General features: G+C 40.3%; 1 protein-coding gene and 1 long non-coding RNA gene across 2 annotated transcripts in view; one reads left to right on the top strand and one right to left on the bottom strand.

The window, feature by feature from the left end:
- The window catches only part of LOC137154612 (contactin-associated protein-like 2), a 141,382-nt gene extending 136,903 nt beyond the window's left edge, over positions 1-4,479 (top strand). The window contains exons 8-9 of the mRNA XM_067550347.1: positions 91-162; positions 3,018-4,479. Coding sequence (XP_067406448.1) covers positions 91-162; positions 3,018-3,217 — 272 coding nt within the window. The 3' untranslated portion in view covers positions 3,218-4,479. The remainder of the gene's footprint in view (positions 1-90; positions 163-3,017) is intronic.
- The window catches only part of LOC137154615 (uncharacterized), a 90,091-nt gene that overhangs the window by 13,286 nt on the left and 62,864 nt on the right, over positions 1-13,941 (bottom strand). The gene's annotated exons all lie outside the window — the stretch shown is intronic.

The following is a 13,941-nucleotide window of genomic DNA, read 5'->3' as shown; positions in this document are numbered from 1 at the left end:
TGGGATTGTGACAAGTGCATTTTTAGGCCAATCTGTGAATTTTCATGCCTCGATGTATTATAACATGAATCTTTGATTCCCGTTTTACAGCCAGTGCTGATTTCCCATACAATGGTCAAGCTATAGGAGATGGAGTTAACAGGAACTCTGCCATTATTGGAGGTAAGAAAAATGTATTCATTTGTAAAATGTCTTGTGGCTCTTGTATAGAAGTCTGTAATGGCAGAAAAGTGTGTTCAAACTTCCTGAATTGGTAAAGGACTTCTCTACATGTGAAAGTTTTATGCCACTTTTAAGGTAAGGTGTGAATTTAAACCACAGTTATACCAGTATACCTCTCCATGTGGATCTTCTTAGTGCAGTATAAGAGTGTTTTTTTTTCAGTTTTGTTTATGGGACTTTGGAAGCTATTTAAGCTAAGGCCAAAAAAGGCCTTATTCAATGTAGTTGTACTGGTATAACTGGTAACATTTCCTGCCATTTAGTCTAATGAACTAGTACACACCAATCAAAGTGACATGGGGCCTGGTCCTGCTCCCAGTCCCACGGAAGTTGGCTCAAGCCTGTAGATTCAGCAGCTGTAGGTCAAGCACACATTGCTATATTCTTAGCAAGATTCAGCTATCATGCTGACCTGACCCCTTCTGAGAGGCCAGATTCAGCCCTAACACCTCACAAAACCTCATTCAAATTAAAAAATGCACATATTATTAAATAATTGCAGTTTGGCCTCCGCATCTAAGAGCTTTTCTACAATTAAAGACACTATCCATGCCAATGGGAGGAATTCTCCTGTTGGTGTAGGCAATCCTCCTCCCCGAGACGCAGTAACTAGGTCAACGGGAGAATTATGGCTACACCGGGGTTAGGTAGTTTTAACTGCCGCTCTCATGGGTCTGGCTTTTTCACACTCCTGAGTGACGTAGTTATACCAACCTAGTTTTCTGGTGTAGACCAGAATCCTTAGTGGAACCGGTTTGTAAGTAGGACTTTTTTCTTCATCATAATTCAGACTATCTGCAAAATGTGGATCCTGGTTCAGTTTTATACATACAAATACACATGCTCTGGATTCCAGGCCTACACCATACAAAGGACTATCTGGATAAAGGGGTTTTGGTTTGATCCCCTCTTTAATTATCACCATGGTATGCTAGAGAGGGATAGTATTACCACATTAAACTCCAAATGCATTAAGGTATTTTTCTAAAGGATAACCTTTTCATTTTAAAATCTGTTCTAGAGAGAAATTACCACAGCTTTTTTTCATTTTTCCACATTGGGAGCGAGGCAGGGAGAGAGACTGTAGTGGTGGTTACAGCACTCACCTGGGAGGTTGGAGACCAAGGATCCAGTCCCCCTGCTCCAAATAGGTCTTTTAATTATTTATGCACAGGAGAATAACTTCAACAGGAGACTTAGGAGTCGCCACAGAATATCCCACAGCCCAGTGGTTAGAGCACTCACCTAAGAGGTGATAGATCCCTGTTCAAATCCCTTTGCCTCAGATGAAAAGGTGGATTTGAACCAGGCATCTCCCACATCCCCAGTGAGTATCCTAACCACTGGGCTAAAAGCTAAGTGTGTGCCCTTCCTCCTAAAATGGCATAGGTGCCTAACCCCAAGAGACAGTTTGCAGCTGAGACTCCCAAGCAAAGGGAGGCACCTCCTTGCAGCCAGACTTGGGCACCTATCTCCAAAAGAGGAGTTGGGGGTCTTGTACACCCCTTCCTCAGCTTGGCATTTCCCATTGGCTAGCTTAGGCAGGGAGCCATCTAATGTGCTTGCTTTTGTGAATCTCATTCTGAGGTGCCTTTCTTTCCCCATTCGTTTTATAGGGAGCCTGCGAGCCTAAGTCAGGCTCTGTGAATCCCAGTGATTTTTCTAATCACCTTAAAAGTTAAGTGATGGTGACTTATGTATATTGGTGAACCTATCCCTTATGATCAAACCAGCCCCTCTTTAGGGTTGAAAAACTAAGTTTCTGTAGTTGGTTGAAAAATAGAAAAACACTTAAAAATTTATTTGTGGAAAAAATGTACTTATTTTTAATTGAAAACTTTTTTGAAATTGAAAATATTTTGATGAGCTCCAGTGTTTTCCCCCCAGGCACTGGCTCCCTACAAGAACAGAATTGCATTTCTGAATATATGGAATGTAACTAAGCAACAACCTGAACGCCTAACTCCTCAATTACCAAGCCTGATATAAAACAACTGTCTGCAGGAGAGAAAAAGGTTTCTAGGATTGTTAGCCTGCAAAGCTTGCAATTTCCCACTCTGGATGAAATTCACACACCCATAGAGGGCCCACCAGGCCACCTACGCCACAGAAGTGCCACTTTAACACAACTACCACCCCCATGCCCATAGGGAACAAGAGGAAGGCATAAAGGGGGCTTCAAGGCACTCAGTATTTGCCCCAACGAGGCTATTGTGGAAGTTTCTCTAAATAAGAAGGTACAGTTGAGGGGAGGTCAGGTGAGGGGCCATTAAATTTGTAATTATGTGGTACTGGTGCCTAGAATCCCCTTTTGGGGGTGCAGAAGGCCAGCACCCATTATTTCAGACAAACATAATAGGCATCATAGAAGACCTGTGCTAAATCTCCATGGCCTACCTGCAGATTACACGTGTGAATTACGTCTCACCAGGAGTTGTCCTGACAAAACCCAGCTAACTCATCTTCATTTACACTGGTATTTATTGGGGGTAGTTGGGCCCTCTGTCTCTATGTTCACCTATGAAGCACCAAATATACCTGTGGACAGTATAAATAGTAATAATGTTGAGGTTCAACCATTGCAGTAATGATTAGGGGATTCCATTTGATTAAGTTTTGGAGTAAACCACAAAGGAATTCCATAGACATTAGTAGAGGCAAACAAAAAAGTGAACTTCAGAGGTAATTAAATGCCAGATTGGTATAAACATATGAAGTAGCCAGTAAAATCAAGACCCTAGGGAATTCCTGATTTTTTTCCCCCCCCCACTTCTGTCATTTCTCCTATCCATTAGGTGTCATCGCTGTTGTGATCTTCACCATCCTTTGCACCCTGGTGTTCTTAATACGCTACATGTTCCGTCACAAGGGAACCTACCACACCAATGAGGCCAAGGGGGCGGAGTCTGCTGAGAGCGCCGATGCAGCCATTATGAACAATGACCCCAACTTTACGGAGACCATTGACGAGAGCAAAAAAGAGTGGCTTATCTGAGAGTGTGTGGAGGGGGTTGGATGCAGGGCCGGGGTGGGTTTGGGGATGACTCTTTTAGCAAGGAGAGAACGCTCTACTTCAGACTCTTGAGCACATCTAGTAAAAAGATCAGCACAAATGGAGGAGCAAGCAACAGGCAAAACCGATGAGACTGGAAACAAGGATAACAAACACACATTTGAAAAAAGTACTTTTTAATATTCATTTACAGTGAATTGCCCCTTCTGTATCCAAACAACAACAACAAACAGCAGCTTTTGGAGCTTCAGCATTGGTTAAAATTTGTCAGTAATACCTGTCTTTTCTGTGTGTGTTTAGAGATGTTCTAAATACCCGTGATAACAACAGGGCCAGTTTTCTACATTTTTTAAAAGCCCTTTAGAATGTGGATATTTCCGTCTTGAGAACAGCTTAAAAATCTATACATACTCAGTGTGTTCTTTTCCATCAAGCATAGTCGTTCCAGACAGGTTGCCATAATATCCAGGTCTTGTTCACATATTGTTTCATTTGATATTGTTTGAATTGGGGTTTAAAAGTTCTAGAGGGAGGAGTGGGGCAGGAAAAGTGGATCAACACTTAATGAAAATCATATTTGCCAATTTTCAAAATGCTACCATTCTGTGCCAACACTTTAAGAGTCCCACTTTGGCACAGGCACTTAAAAATGTTGATTGTGTACAGTATTTATCAGCAATGTAAAAATATTATAACTATTCTGACTATGGGAGAGGAGTAAAAGCATAGGAAGCTTTTTGGTTTGGTTTGTTTGTTTAAATCTGAAAGAATCTGCAGACCTAGTTTGAGTCTGTAGACCTAATCTGTTTCTGGAACTTTGGCTATGACACTGCTGACATCAGGTCACATGCCAGTTTTAGTTTAAACTCAGCTCTGCCTGTGACATATTGGTGTATACTGTATGTAGGCATAAGCATTGTAGTTGGGAATTAGAGCCAGAATTTACCATTTGTTTGCTTCTGTTTCTCTTTATAGGCTGTCGCAAAACTATTAGTACAATTCTAGGGAATGCATTTGATCCAGCAGTCTTCACGTAATACTTTTTCTGCCATTGGCATAGCAATTTAGTTTGTTCTTTAAACCTTTGGTTTAAATCCCTTTGTGAAGAAAGCCTCTGTCACAGTGTTCTGTCAGGCAGTAAGGTAAAACAACAAGAGGCTTAAAGAATCCTGCTCATAGAGAGGGCAACAGAAACACATAGCGCTAGAGCAAAATTCTTATTTTTAATAAATAGATTTGCCTGACTAGTTTCGCTATTTTTACAAGGCGTGCAAAAGCAATATCTGGTGTTTCACGGATCGCAATCTCTCAAACCAGCTGAATGTCAGGCTTGTCACTGAGAAAGAGGCAGTCAGTTTGCATAGAGGGTAAGTGGTAGCCTGAATAGCTAATTTCCTCCTCTAATGGCATTAAAGTGGCTTTTGCTTCCCCACTGCAAAGGAACAGGATTCTCCAGTGACCTTGTTTGATGGAGACACAGGGCCTTTTGGGTAATTATGCACTAGAAAAGAATGAGGATAGATATGAATGTATAGCAGGACATTTACTGTGCATCAAAAACAGAACCAATACTAAGAATTTCTTGTGAAAGGGATTTATGCTCGTGGCACTTTTGGTGTCACGTAACTTTATTATATTTACAATTTTGGTATGCACAGCTTTAATCCATTCCTTCAGTACCTATTTGCAAGACTTATTTGAAATTCTGATGAACTGCAGTCTGACAAACTAAGCAGTGCTGTTTTCTTTTAGTTTCTTCTTCCCGCTATTTTTGCTTTATACCATTATTTTGATCGATGCGGTAAGGTGAAAAGATTTTTTTTTAAATTACAGACGGAATATTGGTGCATTTTCAGGATTCCTTTGAATTTTTAGCTCTTAAAACTTCTTCCTTGTTTATAAATTCACAGTTTACCAGACATAGAGACAATTTAAAGACATTGGATATGTGGTAAGGCCTTTGGTTAAAATCCTCCATAGGTCTGTCTGACAAACAGGACTTGCTGAACCACTAATGTAGATCTCAAACCCACTACTTCCTTCAGGATAGGAATTTGGACTCAGTATTTAAATTTGGCTAGTTTTAAGAAAGACATTGTCTGTTTCTCAGGTATCTTTATGGAGGTGGGGTCCAAACAAGAAGGAAAACCATCTTTGCCCCACCTAGTGCTTAGAACTGGTTTGCCTCAAAAACTAGCATCTCTCTCTTTGAGTGAAGAGTCCTTATTCTTGTTTAAGATCAGTGGGTATAAGAAGAGTATCCTCTCCCTGGAGAGTGGCAAAACAACACTATAGCATTTTGAAACTAATTTGACATATGTACCATTGGTTATTCAGTCAGATACCTCTACTGTTGGATGGCTAGATTATAAAAATCTTCTCTTTTTCTAGTGAAGAAAATCCCATTTCCTGCTTTCAAACGGTATTTTAGGCATTCTCAATAAAGACTATCCATGTGACTTCAGAAGGTCCAGATAAATCAAATGAGAACAGAGTGCCCATTTCCATAGGTTGCGATTTTGCTGCAGTAAAAGGATGACTATCAAACTGAATTAGTGTGAGAAGTGTCAGCTCTACAGCCTGACACTGGAGTCCTATGGTTCTTCACACAACAAAGACAGCTCAAGTCACCGCAGGGGCAAACTTCCCAACTAACGTGCCTCATCCCTGAGCTGGAAGGGCAAGTGGATAGTTGACTCTCCATGTCCATTCAAGACTTCGGGTGATTAGTTGAGCTAGCAACAAGCATCTCAGTTATAATAGTGGTCTCTACGATAGTGACGTCTGTACATTAATAACTAAACTGAGACCACCAACTCAGTTCATGTGAGCCACTGAGCAGCCATCTCATGGAAATGATGGACTTGACCTCGATTCAAACCCGTGCAATAAAGAAGAAAGGCAAAGTCAATGACAGTATTCTTAATCAGATGGTCCCCCAAACTTCTATCTCTCTTGGTTCACAGAATCTCGGAGTTCTTCACATGAAGGTCGTGAGAGCTGTATAAATTTGTATTAGCCTCTCTTCAGAGAAGCCTCCTGCGGTGAGAAGAAGGTGGTGACAAACTTCAATATTATGATTATTGTCCTGATTCAACAGGAATAAGGAGTTGCCTTTATAAACCCAGAAGCTATGTGTATTAATGATTGAAAATCTTGTTGAGAGCTGCCTTAGCAATAGCGTAGTTTCTTAAACTGGAAGTAAGAGAGCTCGGCAGTCTGAGACAATGGATTTGACATTGCAAACAGACATCATGCTCTCCACACCAGCATTTTACGGGTGGAGATGGTTTCTTGGCTGTCTGTACTTGCAGCCTTGTGCTAGAATGCTGTGGTGACTAGTCTTAAGTAGGACAGACACTGGCCCTGCAGAGGCTTAGGAACTGAGAAGCAGCAGGCTAAGATGGGTAGCTTGCATAAGCCTGCAAGCACCATCTCTTTTGCAAGGAAGTCTCCCTCTCACAGTCTGAGCACTGAAGGCCTGAGATGACATATGTCCTCACACATGATTTCACCTGTTCATATTTATGTGCCAAAAGTGCATATGTGATTCATGAAGGGAGTTCATGGTTTCTTCTGGCTGCTAAGAGAATTTGTACTGACCGACTGAGCAGCTAAAGTGGCAGGTAACATAAGTAAGCTTTTGGCAAGTACTATATATCTTCCTGTGTTGGATAAACCTGAATCAAAACAGAGTGAATCCTGATGAGCACACAATATTGCACTTGCCCTGAAATGTATTCAAATATCATAGGAGCATAGTTTACATTCAGCTGGGTCAGTTTTGTCACCCATTATAGTCCCTTTCCCTGTTTGAACATGTGGGGAATGTGATTCTAAAAGGCCTGCTCCTGTTTCCAATGAAATCCATGGTAAAATTCCTGTTGCTTTCAGTGGGGGCGAGATAGGCCCAGAATCAGGAGTAGTGGGGTAATACTAAGTGGCATTTGGATCCTCAGTCACGATAAGCCTCCAGAAGATGAGCTGTGAAGTGCCAAAGAAGTTTTGTCCTAGTCAAAATGGTGAAAATTAAAATTTGGATATCAATACAGCTTTTAGTAGAAATCTGTGCTCTAACCTGTTGTTTCTTATGTGTTAATTCAAATGTCCCTTATTCCATATTAATGACCTTTAAAATCAGAAATCAGCATTAAACAAAAATGCAGAATTTCAGTTAGGACTATAGTATTTGTGCCTACCATACAAACTGCACCTTTGTTCTCTGATATCTAGTTATGTTTTTCATAGCATTTACCACTTGAATGGTATGAAATTTGCAACATGTTTTAATCATGCTCAAGACAGCATGATGCATATAAAAGGATGGTTATCATCAATATTTCACTAAGATTGCCAAAGAGGGAGTGTATATTTACAAGTTTATTGTAGCAATGAGTTCATTTTAGAAAATAATCTATTCAGTGACTACATTTTAATCAAAACAGAGTCTCTTTTAATGGCAGATGCATTTAACTTCCAGGATACCAGTTGAAATGTGAAGCTGTTTCTCAGTCTGATAAGCAGTAGCTTTTTAATATGATTTCGTACTCAGACTATCTTCCATTGTGTAATAAGCATGGTGACTCTTTAAGGGTTACAAAAGCAGAACCTAAATTCTATCTCTGTTGATCAAAATTGGTATTCCATTCTAGAGATATGAAACAGGAATCTCACCCTCCAAAAGCAACAGCATGTAAATTAGAATGAAAGAAGGAAAAATATGTATGTATGCCTAATATCCTTTGTGAATGTCTTTCCTTTAGTTAAAAGTTCTATTAGAAACCAGATTGATAATAAAAAATAGAAATTTTAAATAGTTTTAATTATCCTAACAGCTGCTTCCTTGTGCTTTGTATGTTCTGATCATTGTCTATACTTTTTCTTCCTCCTATAACAGGAAGTCAATTTGGAAAGGACAGAAGTCTCTGCCTCGTGAAAAAAGACTCAAAATATGAACAAGAAGGGACTCATATCCTCTCCAAAAGGACTTGTTCCTCCTTGCAACAAAGAATGCAGTCATATACAAAAAGTGTGATTGCTAAAAAACCAAGAAACTTGCTAACTGTGTTTAATTTTCACTTCAACCGGCCCTGATTACACACTGAAGGCCAGATCCTTGGCTAGCATTAAGTCGGTATAGCTCCACTGACGTTATGAGAGCTATAACAATTTAGAGCAGCTAAGGCTCTCTCCTCAAAATTTGATCTGGTACAAAATGACTGTTCTTGCTGTGATTATCCTCATTCAGGCTCCTTTACAGACAGTGTTAAGGAAGTTGTGCTGTTGCTATTATTCATTGTGCATCTTATCTTCTACACTGTAGTATTAATTACTATAAAAGTTCCATCCCTTAAAATAACATAGTATACAGATCATTTGTGTTCCTACAGCACCATAATTCTGTCTTTGAATATGGATGTGAGCCTACTGTTGATTGCAGTGAATTGTGTATGCATATCCAAGGCCAGAATTGGGCCCTATGTCTCTTAATAGGTTAAATTATCAGGTTCTAGAAAGGTTTTATATTAAATCCCTTCATAAAAGTATATCAATTGTACTTGAATAAAAGTATATACGACCAAGCAGAGAAACATGAGTGCTACAAATACCTGTGAGACGGGGACATAATTATATCATGATTGTTCCCAACCTGTTGTGCTGTCTAATACAAATTCCCTTGATTAGATGATATAACCAACTACAACCCCTGGTCCTGTCTAGGACTTTAGCTCAGTTTCTAGAATATGATTACATATATATGACAAATTGTGACCATGTTATAACCTGGTGCTTCTGACTATGCTATATTTATACTGTGGGAGCCTCAGGAGAGGGAAAATAATTGTATGTTCAAGTGGACAGTGTTTATCTTGGTGGGAGTACTGTCATGTGGCTAGAGCAAAAAACTGGGATTGAAGACCCTTCCATTTTATTATCATCTCTGCTACTGACACCCTGTGCCAAGTTTTAACCTCAGTCTGCTTCAGTTTATCCAGCGTGTGTTTCACTGAGATCAGATTGTGTGTGCCTGTGTGTGTGTAATATAAGATTATTTTGGGTATGACATAAATAGTTATTGAATAATCATTCACAATTGCACTTCATTCTGAAGAATTTAAAGTGTGTGAGTGTGGTAAGGTGAAAATGAGGATTATATCAGAACCATTGCAGGTTGAAGAGTATCAGGTGATAGAGGTAAATGTCTATCTTTACATTTCAGCAGGATGGTGAAGAAAAATGCACTCAATTTTGCCCCCTCTACAGTTTTGCTGTTGACTTGAATGGGAACAGGACTTGACACAATACCGTAAACTGCATTTCTCTGGTCATCCAAAATACAGTTAAAGGCCTGATCTATTCTAAAAATTTAGATTGCTCGGGGTATGAAAAATTCACAGCTGTGCCAACCTAATCCCTGGTGTAGATACACCTCAGTTGATGGAAGAATGGTTCCATTGACTTAGCTACCACCATTCCAGAAGGTAGATTACCTACAACAATGGAAAAAACCACTTCCCTCGCTGTAGGATGCATCTACACTAGAGTTTCAGCAGCAAAGCTGCAATGCCACAATTCTACCTCTACTGTAACATATGACTCCGCTTTTCATGTACAAACAATTCTCCTGCCAAAAAGCATTAAAACTAAACTTTCAAGGACTTTAGTGAGTCAGAGTGAGAAGGAAAATTGTCGATGCAACAAAAGCAAAATCAGGTCAGGCACTGTAATAAGAGAGCAAGGCGCAAAGAGGTTTCAGCACAGAAAACATTTCTTTTGATTGTAATGAGGTTTTCTGTTTCCAAAACAAATGAGAAAATGAGGCACTGAAGCTTTGAAATAAAGAAAGAAAAAACCTGAAGCTGTGCGTAGAATCAGGTGTCCAATTTGCTTCATCCTGTTTCTGTCTGAAACATGCCAGGCTGTGATATTGACTACTTAGGCCCCTGTTGGGTATCTAAATTAAACAACCAGGACTTGAGAAAAGTGTATCTCTTGCTTTATCAACAAATTTACAGTTGCTGTAAATTACATGTTCAAGAATTAATTCTGCCCTTTGCTCAAGCTAGAGCGGTGATATCACCATTTAACTCACAAGACACATAGCAGAGATAGTGATTAGTGATAATGTTAAGCAGCCCCCACCACTCCGAATTCTAGTAAATGACTGTTGTAATGAGCACTGATATTCAATGACATTGCTGTCAGGCCCATTAAGGCAGATGGCTGAGATTTCTAGGAAACAAGAAATAGGAATCAGCTGATCTGAATGATACTCAGAAACAAAACTTGATTTTTGTGGGATTGTTTAGAAAGCTAACGGATGAGCTATCCAATTACAGAGTCTTAGTCAGCATTCTCCTCTGCAGTATATAGTGTGAAGTGTTATCCTCAGAGTATGTGTGTATTGCATAGTCTGCCGCCATAATGAGTACAGAATATGCAACAGTGCTCTGCATGATGGTTCCCTTATATGCAGGTCAGGTTAAAAACAGAGAAGAAGCACAGTCATGAGGGCTGGCACGCTGCGTTCAAATGCTGGTTCTTTCCCAACCTTTATGCATGGTCTTGAGTAAATCACTTCATCTCTCTGTGCCTCAGTTCCTCAGCTGGAAATTGGGATCATATCTTTCTACCCCACACTGATGATGTGAAGAGAAGTTCACCACTGTTTCTGAAGTATTCAAATCCCATGTTGACAGGACCATATAAGTACCTAGGTAGAAGGACTTTTGTTGTTTGACAAATTGAGCTTTAAAAAAGAATCAATCCATCCTTTCACTTCAAACTAGATAGATCTAGCTAATTTATACAGTCCCCATTACCAGAGTATCTGAGCACCTGACAAGCTTTAATACATTTATTCTTATAACCATGCTGTATGGTATTATCCCATCTGGAGAGCTGACACTGGCTCAAGATCACACAGGCAGTTGGGGGCGGGAAGGGGAGCAGGGAATCCTAAATTGCAGACTAATGGCCTAACCACTAGCCAACCCTTCTCTGCCTTCAGGCGGTTCTCAGAAGTGTTGATGTCCTTCCCAATGTTCCCTTCTATCTCCATGGTGTTAACACTGCTCTTTTGTCAAAGGCTAGCTGGTGGCAGCTCTTTCTGGTGCTCATCAATACTGCTCTTGAACCAGCCAGCCGGTGATCACCACAGTGACGAGGAACTCCCTTCCCTCAGAGGCTGAGCATGCTTCTTCTGCAGCATGCCACACAGGCGTGTCTTTGCCTATCCAAGTGCACCCATGCAAAAGTGACTATTTTTTAAAAGGATGAAATTCTCTGTGTGTGTGTGTGCTTAACTAAATAATAAATCTGTGGCATTGTTTATTCAAAACATATCATGATTCTTTGACCATTGCTCTGAAAACCCTGACTGACTTCATGAGTGGAACTCAACTACCGTTCGTAAGCTCTTTGAACTGCCCAGACATCAAACATCAGGATGTCCTCCAGTGAACTAATCAGAAGCCATATCCTCTCCTGTAATATCTGCCCCCTCCAAAGTCACACTTATTATTTGCATGTCACTGAAGCAGTATGTTCCTTCGGGCGCAGCCCAAAGATTGTGTCAGTGCGCAAGCTGGGCCCAACCATTCAACAGTACTAGGGCTTAATATATTTTTATTAGATGAATATTTAAAAATAGGTATACTGTATGTCATCATAAACGTGTTAAAATGAATGGATTATGCCAAGTGGCTAACGAGCTCTGTTATAAAAGGAAATGTTCCAAGGCTTGTTTCAAACCAGCTAGTGCACAGAAGCACAAAGGTTTATTTGCAGCACAATCGATTGCAACAGGATAGTAGCAGCACTGAAAAATTCCCAGTAAATTGTTTCCCTGAATCCTAATTTTGAGTCCTTTTCCTTTTAAAGTTATTGCTATAGGAGCTAAAGTCTGCACAGATTGACAAGCCCACTGCTTTTAGAGGGGTTGTACAGGAAATAAATCAGCAAAGAATGCGCTCTATTATCCCCAGTTCTGACTCTAATCATTAGTCCCTTCCTTTCCTATAGATAAATCCAGTCAATATTGTCCTGACATGCTCACTGCTCTACCATTGTCAACAGTGCTGGTAAGTTCTGGGCTAATGGACTCTGTCCTGTGTGAATGACCCAGTGAAAAAGTTGTCACATCCTAAAAGCATTGCTTGGTTGAGAGTTTTTTCTACATTTATAGCAGTTGGTTGCCTGGAAGTAAGTCACCAAGTTACATAAAGCAGCTCTACCATAACGTGTTCGTTTCAAACCTACATCTCTGTGTCAAAGAGAGAGAGCCTATGATATAACCATTCTTTGTAAGACTAACTGGATCTTAGCTCAGTTTTCATTTTTCTCCAGTGCTATTACTTTTAAAAGCAATGCCTGAAGAAATAGCCTTTTTATGTCCCTTAAATGGCAAGTTGTCACAGTATCCCCCAAAAAAGGACAGGATTATTTCTCAGCTGCACCTCCCTGTGTGATCCTCTCCCCAGTCTTTCTCCTCCCTCCAGCAGCAAAAAAAGGATGGTTATTTTTTTCCCCAAGTGCATATAGTAAAGTCATAAGAGCTGTGCCTACCTCATCCCAAATGGTTTTAGTTAGTTGGATACATTGGAGAGGACCATTGCACCAGGGACTATTCCCAACTGCTTTTAAGAAGTTATTGGTAGGTCCAAGAAAATAGAACGGGTGTTTGACTTTCTTTTCTGTGGGCCAGATTCTTCTCACAGTTGTGCAGGTGAGAGCAAAATCTGGTTCTGTATTAGGCATTTAAGAGTTTCTCTGTGCCAACCAGCCTGCTCACATTGTGTCTGAGCCATTCAGACCCAGCACTACATGTAAGCCCCCCCCCAGTTACTTCACATACAGAGCAAAATGCATTCCTGTGCAGACAGACTGAGCAATGCTGACACATCACCTGAGTCCCATTTAAGCCTTATTTTGAAGACTGAAATGATGCATTGGCCCTGTACAGGCAACCTGCACAGGAGTGAATTTCACTCCATATGAGATTTAGCAAGGGCTTATATTCTAAACTGGTGATCACTGGCTTAGACACCTGGATAAATATGGGTAGTTGTGACATAAAATATTTTCACTCTGGGAGACCCACTTATTGTACGGAAGGAGTCCAGAGAGGTTGTTGCATGAGTGCAAGGGCAGAATTTGGCCAACTGCATTGTATGGGGATTCCGTTCATTAAAAACTCTGTCGCGCCCAACCTGCCCCATTTGACTGTTGCGAGTTAGGAGCTGCTAAACCTCCTGGAAATGATCTGTATACATTTAATCCCAAATGTAAATGTTAAACCAAATTAATCCTGCTTCATTTCATTGGGGATTAAATAGATTGCCCGAGTGCTTTTGCAGCAAAACACTTGGGCTGTGCTCAGTTTGAATCTACTTACTGACTTCACGTTTAATGCCAGATATTTTTCTGGAGATGTTTTATAAGTGGCCTTTACTTTGTCTTGTCTTAGCTTTTCATTGTGTATGATAACTATTGCCAGACTGATGTTATTTAGAAGCAGCAGAATGGCTGCGGCTCTAGGCTGCAACCTTTAGAAAACTGCATCTTATCATTGTTGCTCTTTGGGTTTGGGAAGAGGCAGTTTCTGCTTGTATTTTCTTTGATTTGTTTCAGATCTCATTTGCATGGTTTGGATTTGCTTTTCTTTCTCTGTGTCTTTTTCCAAGTATTGCTACTCTGGCAGGAAT

This window comes from Emydura macquarii, unplaced genomic scaffold (genome assembly GCF_026122565.2).
Source record: "Emydura macquarii macquarii isolate MOO-44397 ecotype Brisbane River unplaced genomic scaffold, CSIRO-AGI_Emac_v2 contig_1263, whole genome shotgun sequence".
Taxonomy (NCBI): Eukaryota; Metazoa; Chordata; order Testudines; family Chelidae; genus Emydura; species Emydura macquarii.
This window is presented reverse-complemented; position numbering and strand designations above follow the sequence as displayed.